Below are 16658 nucleotides of genomic sequence, written 5' to 3' on the forward strand. Positions count from 1 at the left end.
TATGAAGTTCTTATGTTCAACAGGAGCATATCAGCTCCTTGATCTCGAGCAGTATGTTCTTGACCACCTTCCTGCCTCTCTCTTGTTAAGATAATCTGATTACTCAGTCTTCCAAGAATAAGGATACACCAAATTATTCAGCATGTGGTGAAACTTGAGTGAGCTTAATATGAAAAAGAACAATTTGAACTGGTAATAGGTGGCCAGCCTTTAGAAGTTCTCCCTGAATTGAGGTTGAGATCTTGGACGTACAACTAGTCCTCAAGAGATAGACTGAATAACAGTGACTGAATTTCTGTTCAAGAAACTTGTTCAGGTTTCTAATATCCATTACGGGCCTGGAGTTCACTGATGTTTTGGAGAATGTAAAGAAAAGCAATAACATTCACCTTTCATGGAGCTTAAATATTATCAAGGGTTCATCTAACAACAACAGTAGAGGGGAAGAAGCTCACTTGGTAACCAAAATTAAAGCACTCACAGGGCCTAGTGCACCAGCTAACCCATCGAGTGCGACTCCAGACTCATCAATCCAATACCTGCATGAGGACTCAAATCTGATGCATCAGTTTCAGAATGTCGATTACCCATCAGTGATACCGTCAGATCTCACCTTCAAAATCACCACTTTGCAGAGAAGAGGTTGGCATATCCAGCAATGACAGTCTCTTTACTGATCAATCTGCATATATTCTTCCTCAGCACAAGTACTTCGTTTCTGATAAGTTGAGCTCTGAAAATTAGAACCAGCGAGTTGGTTCCAATGGTACATGCTGATTTATCTCCAAGTAAGTTGTAAAAAGAGACAAGTCATTGGGGTGGCACAGAACTTGTACAGTGAGGCAGGCAAGAGGTGGCTGCTGCCTTTACTCTTCTCCAGCTTTAGGAGATAATTTTCCTGAATCTTGTCTGGACTCTATCGCAAAACTCATACATTATGAAGTCATAATTAGTGGAAATATTGTGAAGAAACTGGTTGCAACTAGTGCCTGAAAAGGCTAACCCTAGAAGTGCTGAGAACTGAAATAAATCTAACTTCAAGACTTTTGAACTGGCTTGTGCCTTCATTGTGTAACTATAATTTTTTTTGACATGGGATCAATGCAAACGCATGACTAATATGAACAGGATTATAAAGGACTGAGAAAGAGATGGCAAGAGATAGCTGTTTTATAACATTCAAAATAGTAAAACCGGGAATGGCACAATGCAATCTTAAAAGGAATGTCCCAATTCTTCCACAAGTCTGCGGACTTATTTGGCTTCAGTGTGTATATTGATATAACTAGAATGAAACAATAAATTTACTACTAGTGATATTCTACACCAGAATCTAGAATAGCACCCCCAATGTGCTTTGACTCAAAATTATTGTAGATAATGGGATAATCATACCAATAGGATAAGTTGTTCTGAATTTTACAATGGAAAAGCTTAATTAATTTCACCACAATAATTACAAGTTTCTTACTGCATTAGCCTTTCATTTGCAAGATTCAGAGCATCCAGATGCATCTGAGCCAACCGCAGGCCAGGAAATGTCAGAAAAGCACCAATGAGAGCGCAGAAAACAGCCAGGAACATTTTAAAGGTCAGTTTCGAGACAGGACCCCTAGAATAAGAAAATTTGAAAAAAAAATTTAAAATCAATCATGCATACAAATACTGAAAACGGTTGATCAAAAAAGTAACACAACAAGCAAGAAAGAGTAAAAAAATAATAAAATGAGTCTCTCTCGAGTACAAAGTATTGTTCATTATAGAACATAATCAGTTAACAAAAAAACAAACCTCAACTTGGATGTAGATTTACTGATTATTTAAAAACACACGGCCGAGCCACTATAGACTCATCTATACTTAACAATTCATTGCATGGCATTCTAGTGACACACATTGATGTACCAATGTGCTATACAAAGGACGCAGACTTGAACGTTTACGGCGGACAACTCGTATAACCATTCATCGCCAGATCTGGCCGGATCACATAAAGCACTATCGGGTCATCTCTCCTCTGCCAAAACTGCTCACTATTCCAGGATCATCCTGGAATGTAAAGATAACCATTTTCTTAAACCCCTCTCTGTGTCTCCTCCACACTCACCTCCAATGAAAAGTGCAAGGAGCTCATGGACTACTTTGTAACTAAGATTGAGACCATCTGTTCAGCTGCCTCTGCCGCTTCCTTCTCTTCCCCTAGCCCACCAAGCCAAATTTCCTCTACGGTCCCCCCTGCCCTAGCCCTGAGCTCGCATCTTTCTCTAGTTTCTCTGCTATCTCTCCTCATGCCCTCTCTGAGCTCATCTTGACCATGAAACCCACCTCCTGCTCCCTGGACCCTATTCCCACTAAACTGTTGACTACTTCCCTTCCTGGACCTCATGTTAGCTGATATTGTTAACGGTTCCCTGTCCTCGGGTATTGTCCCCCTCCCCTTCAAATCTCTCCTCAAAAAACCCCTCGACCCCTCCGTCCTTGTAAACTACCGCCCCATCTCCAACCTTCTTTTCCTCTCCAAAGTCCTTGAACGTGTTGTTGCCTCCCAAATCTGTGCCCATCTTTCCCGCAACTCCATGTTTGAATCCCTCCAATCAGGTTTCCACCCCTACCACAGTACTGAAACGGCCCTTATCAAAGTCACAAATGGCATCCTATGTGACTGTGACAATGGCAAACTATCCCTCCTTATCCTTCTCGACCTGACTGCAACCCATGACACCATTCTCCTCCAAAGCCTCTCCTCTGTCGTCCAGTTGGGTGGGACTGCACTCACCTGGTTCCATTCTTATCTATCTAGTCATAGTCAGAGAATCACCTGCAATGGCTTCTCTTCCCGTTCCCGCACTGTTACGTATGGAGTCCCCCAAGGATCCATCCTTGGCCCCCTCCTATTTCTCATCTACGTGCTGCCCCTCAGCGACATCATCCAAAAACACAATGTCAGATTCCACATGTAAGCTGACGACACCCAGCCCTACCTCACAATCACTTCCCTCTACCCCTCCACTGTCTCTCATTTGTCACATCCAGTATCGGATGAGCAAAAATTTCCTCCAACTAAATATTGGGAACACTGAAGCCATTGTCTTTGGTCCCCACCACAAACTCCGTTCCCTAGCCACCGACTCCATCTTTTTCCCTGGCCACTGTCTGAGGCTGAACCAGACCGTTCACAACCTTGGTGTCCTATTTGACCCTGAGATGAGCTTCTGACCACATATCCGCTCAATCACCAAGACTGCCTCCTTCCATCTCTAACATCATCTGTCTCCGCCCCTGCCTCAGCTCATCTGCTGCTGCAAGGCTCATCCGCTGCTGAAACGCTCATCCATGCCTTTGTTACCTCCTGGCTGGCCTCCCATCTTCCACCCTCCATAAACTTGAGCTCATCCAAAACACTGCTGCCCGTATTCTAACTCACACCAAGTCCCGTTTTCCCATCACCCCTCAGCTCGCTGACCTTCATTGGCTCCCAGTCCGGGAACGCCTCAATTTTAAAGTTCTCGTCCTCCTTTCCAAATCCTTCCATGGCCTCGCCCCTCCCTATCTCTAATATCCTCCAGCCCTACAACCCTCCGAGATCTGTGTGCTCCTCCAATTCTTGCCTCTTGCACATTCCCAATTTTAATCACTCCACCATCAGCAACCATGCCTTCAGCTGCCTAGGCCCCAAGCTCTGGAATTCCCTCCCTAAACTTCTCTGCCTCTCCACCTCTCTCTCCTCCTTTAAGACGCTCCTTAAAACCTACCTCTTTGACAAAGCTTTTGGTTACCTGTCCTAATACATCCTTATGTGGCTGTGTCAAATTTTGTTTGATAATGCTCCTGTGAAGCGCCTTGGGATGTTTTACTACTTTACAAGGTGCTATATAAATGCAAGTTATACTGTCTTTTTGTCCACAATTCAGTATAAGCCAAATTCCTCAACTCGGCTAAGATATCTGGGCAACCGAGCAGAGGTAAAACAACCTCAAGTGAGTATAGGAATAGTAGGCTAAGACAAGTTAATGTGTGGCTGGAGAAATGATGCAGGAGGAGGGGCTTCAGTTTCCTGGGGCATTGGGACAAGTTCTGGAGCTAGAGGGATCTGTTCAAGATGGTCGGGTTGCACCTCAACAGAGCTGGGACTAATGTCCTAGCGGGGAGGTTAATTAGTGCTGTGGGGGAGGGTTTGAACTAATTTGACTGGGGGATGAGCACCAGGATGAAACGTTAAAGATGAGCAATAAGGTGCACAAAGGACTGGGACAGACAAATAGCACTAGGGGAAAGAATAGTTCAGAAATAGGAGGGACCAGATGGGAACAAATGCGAGGCAGTCTTAGATGAGTTTGGAGTGCATGTACGTAAATGCACGTAGCGTGGTAAATAAGGTTGATGAGCTACAGGCATAAGTCACCAAATGGGACTATGATTATAGTGGCAAATAATAGAGACCTGGCTCAAACAAGGGGAGGATTGGGTACTTAATATTCCTGGCTACAAGGTATTCAGAAAAGATAGCGAAGGAAGAAAAGGAGGGAGGGGGCGGGCAGTATTGATCAAAGAAACTATTATATCACTGGAAAGGGATGATGTAGTTGAGGGGTCAAAGGCAGAATCTATTTGGTTAGAATTAAGGAATAGAGGAGCTATTACGCTACTGGGTGTATACTATAGGCCACCAATTAGAGGGAAGGAGATAGAGGAGCAAATTTGCAGGCAAATTACAGAAAGATGCAAGAACTATAGAGTAGTGATAATGGGGGACTTCAATTAACCCGATATAGACTGGGCTAGTAATAGTGTAAAGGGCAAAGAGGGGGAAGAATTCCTGAAATGTGTTCAAGAGAACTTTCTTGCTCAGTGTGTTTCCAGCCCAACGAGGATGGAAGCAGTGCCAGATCTAGTGCTGGGGAATGAAGTGAGGCAAGTGGAGCATGTTTCAGTGGGGGAAAATTTGGGGAACAGTGATCATAATATCATCAGGTTTAGAATAGTTATGGAAAAAGACAAGGAACAATCAAGCATAAAATTATTTAACTGGAGGAGGGCTAATTTCAGTGAGTTAAAAAGGGATCTTGCCCAGGGGTATTGGAATCAAAAATTGGTAGGCAAAACAATAATTGAATGATGGGAGGCTTCAAGGAGGAGTTGGGTCGGGTACAGAGTAGACACATCCCTACTAAGGGGAAAGGAAAGGCGTCCAAAGCTAGAGCTCCCTGGGTGACCAAAGATAGAGAGAATAAAATGAACTAGAAAAAGGAGGCTTATGACAAATGTTCATAATATAGTAGATGTCCAAGCTGAATACAGAAATTACAGAGGAGATCTAAAAAAGGGAATATGAGGGGCAAAGGAAGTATGAGAATAGTTTAGCAGCTAACATAAAAGGGAACTCATAGGTCTTTTAGAAACATATAAATGGTAAAATAGTAGTCAAAGGAAGGGTGAAGTCGATTAGACATAAAAGGACATCTTCTTGTGGAGGCAGAGGGTATGGCTGAGGTACTAAATTAATACTTCGTATCGGTCTTCACTAGAGAAGAGGATTCTGGCAATGTAGCAGTAAAGGAGGAGGTAGTAACAATATTGGACAGGATAAAAATAGATAAAGATGTAGTTAAAAAGGTACATACCCTCAAAAAAGGGTGTAAGGATAAACCCAGCAACTATAGACCAGTCAGTTTAACCTCAGTGGTGGGGAAACTTTTAGAAACGATAATCCGGGACAGAATTAACAGACACCTGGATGAGTGCAGATTGATTAGTGAAAGCCAGCACGGATTTGTTAAAGGCAAATCGTGTTCAAAAAACTCTATCAGGTTAGTTAATGAGGTAACACAGAGGGTAGATGAGGACAATGCAAATGATGTAGTGCATATGGACTTTCAAAAGGCGTTTGATGAAGTGCCATTTGGTAGGCTTATCATCAAGATTACGGCCCATGGAACAAAGGGGGCAGTAGCAACATGGATACAGAATTGTCTAAGGGACAGGAAACAGAGAGTAGTAATGAACGGTTGTTTTTTGGACTGGAGGGTGGTGTACAGTTGTGTTCCCCAGGGGTCAGTGCTGGGGCCATTGCTTTCCTTGATATATACTAATGACTTGGACTTGGGTGTATAGGGCACAATTTCAAAATTTGCAGGTGATACAAAACTTGGAAGGGTAGTAAACAGTGAGGTGACCTGATGAAGGAGCAAAGCTCCGAAAGCTTGTGATTTCAAATAAAGCTGTTGGACCATAACCTGGTGTTGTGCGACTCCTTACATTTGAAAAGGATGATGGAAGCAGACTCAATAGTAACTTTCAAAAGGGAATTAGATGAATACTTGAAGGAAAAAAAATTACAGGGCTATGGGGAAAGAGCAGGTGGGTGGGACTAATTGGATAGCTCTACCGAAGAGCCGGCACAGGCACGATGGGCCGAATGCCTCCTCCTATCCATACTACGATATTATAAACTTTTCTAGGACATTTTTTTACCAGCTGGCTGAATAGCAAAGTGAGCAAATTCTGGCATAAATTGTCTCCGCTAAGTAAGTCTACTGAACTCAATTCAATGAACGCTGATAGATCACTGCCATTCAGAATAAAATTCTAACCCACCAAATAAATATTGTACATTGTTACATTTATCCTTCAAATTTCATTCATTCCAAATGTTTATATATTGGAAATATATGTGCTATGGTAACTAGCATTAACTACAGAATATATTGTAAAATAGAAAGTACACAATAGCAATTGATAAATCACAGAACTTATTTTTCATCTCAAAAGCAGAAGAATTGTTTTAATAATTCTATGAACAATGGTGTTTGGTCACCTAAACATTACTTTAACGGTAATTAAAAATGTAAAAGTTATTAAACCTACTGGGATTCCAGGCCTTGTTTCTCAAGGAACTGCAGAGCACTGCCAGAAAAGTTTGCAAACCCTAAAGATGGGTGGTGAGGAAAAGAGAGTTAAAAAAAGAGCAGTTAAATTGACAGAAATTTAATTGTGTTTTGGATACATTGACCGAATAATATGGATAGGCATATTGCCTTTATGTACCGTAAAAAGGTGCATACTTGAATGATCATTTACTTGAATGATCTTGATGCCTCTCGAATACTGAATTTTAAAAAAAATGTTGCCAACTCATTTTAACCATAAAATAATCACCAAAAAAGCAATGGAATGAAAATTCTAATATTGTAGAATTAAAAAAAGTACACTGAATCAGAATTTAACTTTTTTTCTAAATAAAGCCAAAAATCCAGTATGGGTTTGTTGAAAAATACCATGGTAGCCTACATGGTAAGCTCAAAGAAAAGGAAGAGAGAGAGTATATACACACCTATGCATTCACTTGAGTTTAAAAACAAAATTTCCTACCTCTTAGAAGACATTTTTATTTCTATTTCAGTCACTTAATTGGAACCAGACACAGAAGTGTAAGTATGCAGCTCAATCAGAACTCCTGCAGATAAGCATCTGGGAGCTGGATGCTGATCTGGAGGTGTCTGAGTCAGAAAAGAAAACTCAGGTTATTCCAGCCTTCCCTCATGCATTTCTAGCAGTTGGTTACTAACCAACATTGGCATTGTCCTGGGGGTCCTTCTCAACTAAGAGATAGTGTTTATCAGACATTTCTTTCTGCTATTATAGAAAATGGAATAAAATTCCACTCATATGCAACTGTGTTGCACTTTTCCAGCTACAAGTAATTATCTATCTGATCTTAATTTCAAGAGCGCATCAATACATTTGTGAACAAAAGTAAATATGGAAAATCTGCAACAAACAGAAGCAATAATTCAAAGAGCAAATGTACTGTCCAGGTAGAACAGAGTCTTACAGACCAGGGAGGTCAAAGGTTTGATGCCCAAGTTAGTTGATCTTTGTTGAGGTGTTTGATGACCTTGCTACAATTGGCCTTAGTACCACTGAGCTAGGGTGGGAGTGGTAGGAAATCAGCCAGGATTCCCCACCCTGAAAGAGCACATGTGTGAGTAGCAGGTGAGGAAAAAATTCTGACAAGAGGACATTGACCTGAAATGTTAACTCTGTTTCTCTCTCCACAGATGCTGCCTGACCTGCTGAGTATTTCCAGCATTTTCTGTTTTTATGATAGGCAAGGACAGTATTGGACTCTGTAATGATGCCCCCTCATACTGACTCAGTCAAATAGCCTGCTGACATTTACTGTCTAGACTCATACCAGAATGGGCACTTGGGCAAAATATCAGAAGGGATTAGACACCCATGAAATTGTACACCAGCATGAGTAGTGCTTTTCATTTTACTGCAGGTTCTATAACAAGGTAATTTGCATTGCTAAAGTTAAAAACAAATAGAACAGGCATTTCTAAACTGGCAAACTATTTTAATTTCACAATGAATATTTCTTACATTTGCTTTAAAAAAAAATTTACATCGTGAAAATAAAACATATGAAGGAAGATCCAGCATGCAGATCAAAATTGAAAATGTGCACCAGAGTGAATGTAAAAGCAAAAATAAATCTAACGACTATCATTATAAAGCTGTGCACAAGAAAACTATTAGCTTCAGCAAACAAATCAGCAAATAGGATCCGACTACGCAGCTCCAATTGAAAAGGTAGCACCAGCAAAGGATGATGGGACAAATGGTCATCTTCTGTGTTGTAATTTCTGTCATTCTATGAAATGAATATTTTCCTAATGAGTTTAATACAATATAGACAAAAACTGATCAGGTATGGTTAGCACCAGAAGTTATCATCAATACAGGTAGTGGAATGTCATCTCTATTGATTAAAACATTTATTTATAGAATTCCATTATGAAATGGAATCGTAAAAGTCTTTGATACTCAAAAGCCACAAAGCATGATCAGCTGGCACCAGATGAAATAAATACATTAGTATTTATATCTATTTTTGGAAACACCCTGATGGATTGTAATTAGGTCTTCTGCTTTTCACTTTTTTTCCTCGAATTTTGGTTCAAAATTTTTTAAAAGGAGAAAACTGCTGTCAGCAAGTATGTGTTTTTTCAATTAAAAAATATTGTTAACCAGTGAAATAACTTTGGAAGAAATAAATATACAATACCTTTCAATACAACATTTCAGAAGGAACAAATACAATATATTTTGAGTAAATAACAAAATACACAACTATTTAGAACATATAATGCTAAAATTAAAGACAGAAAGGCTTGCATTTTTATAGCGTCTTTCAAGACGTCTGAAAGCGCTTTACAGCCAATTAAGTAGTGTGTGAAGTGTAGTTACCGTTGTAATGTAGGAAACGTGGCACCCAATTTGTGCACAGCAAGGTCCCACAAACAGCAATGTGATAATGACCACATAATCTGTTCTAGTGATGTTGGTTGAGGGATAAATATTGGCAAGGACACAGGGGAGAACTCCCCTGCTCTTCTTTGAAGTAGTGCCATGGGATTTTTTATGTCCACCCGAGAGGGCAGACGGTGCCTCGGTTTAACGTCTCATTGTTGAAGTTGTACAGGGCATTGGTGAGGCCACACTTGGAATACTGTGTACAGTTCTGGTCACCCTATTATAGAAAGGATATTATTAAACTAGAAAGAGTGCAGAAAAGATTTACTAGGATGCTACCGGGACTTGATGGTTTGACTTATAGGGAGAGGTTAGACAGACTGGGACTTTTTTCCCTGGAGAGTAGGAGGTTAAGGGGTGATCTTATAGAAGTCTATAAAATAATGAGGGGCATAGATAAGGTAGATAGTCAAAATCTTTTCGCAAAGGTAGGGGAGTCTATAACGAGGGGGCATAGATTTAAGGTGAGAGGGGAGAGATACAAAAGGGTCCAGAGGGGCAATTTTTTCACTCAAAGGGTGGTGAGTGTCTGGAACGAGCTGCCAGAGGCAGTAGTAGAGGCGGGTACAATTTTGTCTTTTAAAAAGCATTTGGACAGTTACATGGGTAAGATGGGTATAGAGGGATATGGGCCAAGTGCAGGAAATTGGGACTAGCTTAGTGGTATAAACTGGGCGACATGGACATGTTGGGCCGAAGGGCCTGTTTCCATGTTGTAACTTCTATGATTCTATCCGAAAGATGGCACCTTCAACAGTACAGCACTGAAGCATCAGCCTGGATTGCTCGAGTCTCTGGAGTGGGACTTGAACCCACAAGCTGATGTGCTTTAATAGTTGCATCATCAGCACCTGCTCCTCCATAGAACTTTGTTCAGCCATCTGTTCATGATGCAAGGAACTAATTGTGCGCAGTATGTTAATAGCCAGTCAGTACAACAACAACAACTTGCATTTATATAGAACCTTTAACATAGTAAAACATCCCAAGCTGCTTCACAGGAAAGTTATCAAACAAAATTTGACACCGAGCCACATGAGATATTACGTCAGGTGACCAAGAGCTTGGTCAAAGAGGTAGGTTTTAAGAAGCGTCTTAAAGGAGGAGAGAGAGGTAGAGAGGCGGAAGGGTTTAGGGAGGGAATTCCAGAGCTTAGGGTGTAGACAGCTGAAGGCACAGCTGCTAATGGTAGTAATTAAAATCGGGGATGCGCAAGAGGTCAGAATTGGAGGAGCGCAGAGATCTCAGAAGGTTGTAGGACTGGAGGAGGTCACAATGGGGAAAGACGATGAAGTACTCTCTACCCCAAACAGCGAACACTGGACAGCAATTTAGTTGTTGAAGCCCTGCATTGTGACTGTCTTAACTTTATTTTCCAACAGTGAATGTAGACAATGCAGACTGCTACAAATTTAAGCCCAAGAGTCCGACTGCATTTACTATGGAAACTACACCTGAGCTAAGGACCTCAGCCACAGGCGGCTCTGCTGTAGAAAGTAATCACACTCTTCAAGGTATCGACAGCTCATCCAAGCAGTTGTGCAACAATGCACAAATGTGGGGTGTGGACTCCTGCACAGACATACCCAAACTTTTCAGGGCGCTTGGCACACACTCATGAAATGCTTATGCTCAGTTATCAAATAAGAGCACCATTCTGTGGAGGACCATCTGCAGCAGGATCTTCAAAGCAATATCTTTAAAAAGTTGCAGTTTTCTTTCACTCCATTGGTGGGACCATTTCTTCACCTTTAAGGGAATGAACATACCTTTAAGCGCCGTTGGAGGTGATTATTGCACCCCTTGAGCCGAGAATCCTACCAGCACCTGGACTGTGGTGACACTATCAACAGGTCAGCTAACAGGTGTGCCCAATGCTGAAAGAGATAGATTATCAGCCCTATGCCTTAACTCTAAGGTTTCAATTTGATCCAGCACTCAGCACTACTTTTTTTTTAAAATAGAACTGTTTTTCCTCAAAGCGTTTAGTGTGGGATATTTGCATTTATTTAGAAAATCTAGGTAAGGCAGCTGTTTCTACCGCGCTGAAGATAAAAATAGTTCATTACAAATAAGCCATATATCTAACCCATCCAGGACTAAAATAGTGGATACATAAAAATACACAACTTTCTAATATTAAGAATAGTTCAAAAATCTATATATTTCACATAAGATATATAAAGTGTGTTTGACTCTGTGTGACTATTACGGTATTTTTGGCCAGGAACCAAAGTTTTACTCCTGTCTAAGCAATCTCAATGCAGAACCACCCATGCTAATTTTCCCAGTCCAGCCCCAAGCTCTACAGGTTCCTCCTTATCTTAGTGTGGAACCATCAATACCATACGGAGTGCGAGGCACTGATGACTCCTTGTCAATTCATCTGGCTCTGGCCATCCCCTCTACATATCAGCTGATAGCAACTGTGAAGGCCAAATGGGGCGAGACTGTGTTGGTCCCATCTCTCCGCATTGTGTTCCCTTCTCAGCCACCAGTGCACCAGTGGTGTGAAAGTGAGTGCGCACGCATGCACCAAAGAGAGAGCACATAAAGAATTATGGAGCGGAAAGTAAGCAGAGAAACAGCTACAGGAAGAGCGATTAAAAGTGAGCAGCATCACAGGAGATCAACTCCTTAAAAGACATATTGAACCGATGCCGCAGTATAAATGACAGCACTGCAAAAATGGAGATGTAATGATAAGATGTGACATTCCAATATACAGTAATCAGTTAAAATTTAAAAATTCCAGGGTCAGCACAAGTACCTGTCTCCAGTCCAAACTCCAGATATTTCTCTGTCACAATTAGGATTGCCATGGCTTTTACAAAGAAGAAGAAGCCAAAAGTGATGCACACTGACCTCTCGCCACCTTCTTCCACTTTAAAGTAATGAGTGGTCAGAGAAAACAGTACCTTACTGAAGAGCATTTATTAAGGAAAACAAGTTATGATAAATGTAGCATCTCAAAATAGTTTACATGCAAAATATAATTGATCGAACGTGATAAATGAATCTTAAGGCAAACAAAAACTGATTTCCAGGAGAGTTTCAGTGCTACAAATAATTCAGAGCCAAGGTATCTTACACAAATTTCAGGTATTTCACTGCTCCTGGTATTCTTGCAGCAAATCCAATCAATCTTTTTCTCTCCTCCGCCCCTTTCACGTGAATACTGTAAATGGCACCATTGTTCTGTTATTGAATGCAGTTTGCTTACAGTTTATTCCACAGTGAGTTGCATATCCAAGTCTCATCCAGATGATACTCAGAGTTACTAGAAAAGCAAGCTGTTTATTCTTTAGTTATGGTTTTCAACTTAATCTAGAACCTCTAATTGGCTTTCTATTTTCTTACTTACAAATTTAAAGATGTGGTCCCTATGAATGGCAAAACATTTATACATTGGGCTTGTTATAGCAGGATTCATGCAGAAGAAAATGTTTGCAGTACATAATCCAGGCAAAGAATTCCTAGATTTGCCAGTTGCTGGCTTCAGTCTTTTTTTTAAAGTTTTCAATAAGGTTAGTTGCTCTGCATGATGGTTAGTACTCAGCCATGCACATCTCAAGACGAAGTAACCTGAAAAGGTGAAGTACACTAACCCTTAAATTGCCAACTTGAGAATTCCAGGCTGTCTAGATCAGAATTTTTTATTTTAAAATGGCCATGTTTTCCATCCCCTCATTCTCTCTATTTTTAATTATTTGCTATTTCAAACCCCTTTTTCTTCATTTTTAAAAAAAAAACAGTCCTGCTTTCTGTCATTTCCTGCACCCTAACCTCCACCTTGGAGATGGGATCCATGCCGATAAACATGCCTCTGATCTACTAAAAACTTGTTCCAAAGGCTGATTTTTCAGCCAACCAATGTCTACAAGCTAGGTCAAAATAAGATACAATTCTGTTGAAAAGTAAGATTGCAACGGGAGGACAAGCCATCTCAGGAAAGAATCAGTTCTGTACTACCTTTCCAAATAAAACGCTTGCACCACTCATTGAGTAGGCCAACTGACAAGAGGCAAGTCATAACAGTGATATTGTTTGATTTATTCATATGAATTTAATAAAGATTTTAGGTTCTCACATACGGAAGATTTCCCACGTTCAATGTGTCAATTTGTTCCTCAATTTATTTATTTGTTCTTCATTAAAGAGGAACACTATTTTACAAAAACAGTTTTCCAGAAACAGTCCTTTAACCATGTGCACCTCAGTAAAAGAGCAATCAAGCTTGCAACATTGCATCTGGGGAGTAACATTCCATTCCTGAGGGCATTCTGGGTAAGATTACATCACCATAGATAGATTGCTTGTGTGCTGAAGGAAGATTTGGCTCATAAATAAAACACTTTTACACAAAGCCAAATACATAGAATAATGACTATGGTGGAGGGAGTTATAAGACTATAATTCAATCATGGGGTTCTAATAACATCATAAACCACCAGAGAGCACAGACTGAAGCTTTAATTACAATCTAAAACACCCTCCACAACAAGGTATAATAGCTGACTGTCCTGCACAAATCACAGCATCATTTAGTTCATGAGGTCTGAATAGTTGAATGTTTGGGAATAAGTAACATTTGCAACACTCTCTCAAGAAGTTTACAATAAATATTGAAAAGAACTGTTGAGCCCTGATTTTAAGGATGACATTTTGCATCTTCTGTCATGGTTACTAAATAATGGCATCTGGTAAGCAAGTTTTTTTGTGAAACTTCACATCATGTAATGGGAAAACTACAGAGTGAATATTAACTCCCTCTCACTGGCAGAAATTGGGTGGAACAGGAGTTAAAAGTCCAAGCGGTGGACTCACTCCTCTTTTCCTATTTTAATGGAGTTGTTTCCTTGGGCAGTTAAGGTGCCAGGTTGACTCAGGTGGGAATCTCATGAATAACTATGAATCTAGGTCTGATGATGTCATTAGGAGCCTGATGCAATTTTAACTGCCTACTGATCAGAGCATCCCCTGTGTATGTTGTACTTGGTACAACCTGGCAGCACCCATCAAAGGCCTTGTCAGGTAAGTCTAAAACATCTTTTTTTGGGCCAGGAGGAGCAGGAGTACTCCAGACTCCACAAAGGAAGTTTGGGCTGCCCCAGCCCCAGACTCTCTCCCTCCCACCCCTCCATCTGCGAAACCCTCCCAAACCCCACCCCGCGACTTAACTGACTACTGAGCCACCCAATCCTCACAAGCCCAAAGACAAGCTGCCTCTAGACACCCATTCTAGGCAGGCAGCTGGCCAGCAGCATGTTAATGCAGCCTGGGATTAAAATGGACTGGGCCTCCCACTGCAGCTCTTGACTGTCCAACCCCTGGGTCCCTTGAACTTTCCGCCAGAGAATTAAAATTCCAGCTTATGTATTTTACATCAATGATAATGTATCATCTGTATGTCAGGGTGGGAGGATTTAACAGAGAAATGACATTTTACAAAAGTAATGAACACAATTGTATGCACAAGCAATATACAGTTTAGCAAGTATTTTAAAAGGTAATGCATTTCCAAATGCACATTGTATTTCTGCAGCTCAAATATTTAGCCACTGACCTACCTTTCAGGCATTGTCTAAATCTCCTATTTCTTTTTCTCTACTAAAGTTGGCTAATTTCAAACCATTTTCATTTTTTTTTGCAAAGTATACATTCATAACTGGTAAAGTTCAATTTCATTGTAACATTTAAATGATGAGGCTGCATCTGTGTCAAATTTCATGCAGTTATGTAGAATAATGCTTCACAAGAAAGGAAAGAAATGGTCAGTGCAACTAAGTTTGTATTTTTCTTGGTTCGATAAGGTGGGACAAATTCCCAGGATACAATATTGGACAGTAATGGCTGAAGTTTTTGATAACCAACTTTATTGTGCAAACAACAAAATTCTGAAAATATGACAAAAGGAAAACATGAGAAAACAACAATTTCAAGCCAGCACAGGGTAACAGTGAGAAAGAGTGAAATGTTTCAGCAGATGGGGGGGAAAAAAAAATCTCAAGAAACAAAAGGAAAATGGAAAGGAAAACAAAGTAAAATCTGATCAAAGCAATGGCACAAGAAAATGAAAAAAAAAACTTAAAAGCAGTACACTTTTTTCATCAGTATAGGGCATTTTAAAAAAATCACTCAGAATGTGGGTGTCACTAGTAAGGACTGCATTTATTGCCCATTCCTAGTTGTCACAAAGTCTACAGCACATAAACAGGCCATTCAGCCCAAACTGGCACTTCTGCACCACAGGAGGTTTCTGTCCTCCCTGAGCTTGCCATAGGATACCTGTGCTACAGCGTGAAAGGTGTACCACACCAGTTAAACTCCCCACCTGCCACTCCCCTCGGAGTGGATTGTAATGCTCCACATGAGCCTCCTCCCAACCCTCTTTATCTAAGCCTATCAGCATACCCTTCTATTCCTTTCTCCCACATGTGCTTATCCAGCTTCACTTAAATGCATCTATGTTATTAGCCTCAACTACTCCTTGTGGTAGCATGTTCCACATTCTTACCACTCTTTGGGTGAAGAAGTTTCTCCTGAATTCTCTCTCAAGTTTATTAGTGACTATCTTGTATTTCCATTTTCTCTACTTCTACCCTATCAAAACCTATTATCTTGAAGACCTCTATTAGGTCACCACTCAGCCTCCTCTTTTCTAGAGAGACTATCATCCTTGTGAATCTTTTTTGCACCTTCCCCAATGCCTCCATGTCCTTTTTATAATATCGAGATCAGAACTGTGCACAGTATTCCAGGTATTCCACTCTTTCTGTGCTTTCTTCAAAGAAATCAATAAGGGTTGCTCAAGCATGACTTTCTCTTCTGAAATCCGTGCTGACTACTCTATTTTATTTTCGGTTTCTAGATGTTTTTCTATTACATGTTTGCATAAAGATTCCATTATCTTTCCTACCACCGACGTTAAAGCTTACTGGTCTATAGTTCTCTGGACTTGTTCTATCTCCCTTTTCAAATATAGGAAACACATTAGGTCTAATCAAGGTTCTACACAAGTTTAACATATCTTCTCTGCTTTTCAATTTTATCCCTTTAGAAATGAACCCCAGTGCTTGATTTGCTTTTTTATGGCCATATTAACCTGTGTCGTTACTTTTAGTGATTTATGTATCTATACCCTAAATCCCTTTACTCCTTTTTGCCATTTAAACTCCTATTATCCAAGCAGTATGTGGCCTCCTCACACTTCATTTGCCAAGTACACATCCATTCTGCAAGTTTATTAATGTTGTCTTGCATTTTGATGCATTCTTGTTTTGTAATAACTACACCCCCCAATTTGGTGTCATTCGCAAATTTTGAAATTGCACTTCCGA

General features: G+C 40.5%; 1 protein-coding gene across 3 annotated transcripts in view; it reads right to left on the bottom strand.

Annotated features, from left to right (window-relative positions):
- tmem161b (transmembrane protein 161B) overlaps window positions 1-16658 on the bottom strand; it is a 68297-nt gene that overhangs the window by 13588 nt on the left and 38051 nt on the right. For all 3 annotated transcript variants that reach the window (XM_067982810.1, XM_067982812.1, XM_067982811.1), the window contains 3 exons: window positions 12089-12240; window positions 6865-6925; window positions 1472-1612 (listed from right to left, as the gene is read on the bottom strand). In XM_067982810.1, coding sequence (XP_067838911.1) covers window positions 1472-1612; window positions 6865-6925; window positions 12089-12240 — 354 coding nt within the window. The remainder of the gene's footprint in view (window positions 1-1471; window positions 1613-6864; window positions 6926-12088; window positions 12241-16658) is intronic.

The sequence above is a fragment of the Heptranchias perlo genome, chromosome 4 (assembly GCF_035084215.1).
Source record: "Heptranchias perlo isolate sHepPer1 chromosome 4, sHepPer1.hap1, whole genome shotgun sequence".
NCBI lineage: Eukaryota > Metazoa > Chordata > Chondrichthyes > Hexanchiformes > Hexanchidae > Heptranchias > Heptranchias perlo.